At 54.4% G+C, this 1,496-nt stretch overlaps 1 protein-coding gene across 1 annotated transcript in view; it reads left to right on the top strand.

Moving 5' to 3' along the window:
- Positions 1-1,496, top strand: part of LOC125488088 (serine/threonine-protein kinase 36-like) — a 31,023-nt gene that overhangs the window by 7,353 nt on the left and 22,174 nt on the right. The window contains exon 8 of the mRNA XM_048620912.1: positions 377-615. Within this exon, the coding sequence (XP_048476869.1) occupies positions 377-615 (239 nt within the window). The remainder of the gene's footprint in view (positions 1-376; positions 616-1,496) is intronic.

A 1,496-nucleotide genomic window follows, 5' to 3' on the forward strand; every position in this document is an offset into this window, starting at 1 on the left:
TGTGTGGCACTATCACTGTGCTAAATGGGACAGAGTTCGCTCAGATCTAGCAACTGAAGACTGGGAATCCATGAGGCGCTGTGGGCGATCAACAGCAGCAGAATTGTACTCCAACACAATCTGTAACCTCACGGCCCGGCATATCCCCCACTCAACCATTACCAGGGGGTCAACCCTGGTTCAATGAAGACTGGAGGACGGCATGCCAGGAGCAGCACCAGGCATACCTGAAGATGAGGTTCTCTCCCTCTCTCTCTCTCCCCCCACCCACCGATTCTCGCACCCCCGAGCCGGAGGCCCACTCCCTCCGTTGAAACGTGATGCAGTCTGAGTGAGTTTGAGGATGGTAACTGTTTTGCTTGCGGTCTGTTTCCAGCATTCTGTCCAAGCAGGGGTACCCGCTGGCCAGGCCCGGGCTGGCCCGACAGGCGAAGCCAAGCAGATGCAGCCTCTCCCTGCAGCGGCTGGGGCACCTCACCTCCTGGGGAGCCAGCAAGCAGTGCGGCCCAGCCACGAAGCAGCAGTCAGTGGGAGCCCAGAATGCCCTGCCCCTCCAGCAGGGACCGGCAGCACAGCGGAGAAGGAGATAGACCAAGGTCCCCCTCCTACACCAGGGTAAGGAGGGGCAGGCAGTAGGTGATAAAACATGGAAAGGAATCCAGCTGTTACAACACTTAAAAGGCATCTGAATGGTTACATGAACAGGAAGGCTTTAGAGGGATATGGGACAAATGCTGGCAAATGGGACTAGATTAATTTAGGATATTGGGTCAGCACAGACGAGTTGGACCGAAGGGCCTGTTTCCGTGCTATACGCCGCTATGATGGAAAACAAGAACAAGAGTAGGCCGTTCAGCCCTTCAAGTCTGCTCCCCCATTCCATCAGATCGTGGCTGATTGTCCAACTTAGTCCGCTGTTCCTCGCTCTCCTCCTCTAGCCCCTCATTCTATATCCAACTCCTTCCTGAAAACATCCCATATTTCAGCCCAGACCGCTTTCTGTGGCAGAGAATTCCACAGGCTGTCCCACTCTCTGGGTGAAGACGTTTCTCCTCATCCCAGTCCTACCCCCGTCTCCTTTAGTCTGTGTCCTCCTGGTTCTGGTGTCGTCCCAGACATCTGGAACATCCTTCCTGCTTTTACCCCTGTTAGAATTTTATATGTTTCTGTGAGATCTTCCCCCACCCCCCAACCTCATTCATCTAAACTCCCAGTGATACAGCCCCTAACCCATCCGGTCTCTCTTCATACGTCAATCCTGCCATCCCAGGGATCTGTCTGAGAGACCTTCGCTCTGTAGCCAGAACATCCTTCCTCAGATACAGAGACCGAAACCGCGCACGCAATCCTTCAGGCCTGTCCAATCACAGCAAGACATTCCTGCTCCTGTACTTGGATCCTGTCCCCATGAAGGCCAATGTCCCATTAACCTTCCTCACTGCCTGCTGCTCCTGGAAGGCTTACTCTCAGCGACCGGAGTAAAAGGAAAACCCAGG

This window comes from Rhincodon typus, chromosome 49, assembly GCF_021869965.1.
Source record: "Rhincodon typus isolate 14 chromosome 49, sRhiTyp1.1, whole genome shotgun sequence".
NCBI classification, from domain to species: Eukaryota; Metazoa; Chordata; class Chondrichthyes; order Orectolobiformes; family Rhincodontidae; genus Rhincodon; species Rhincodon typus.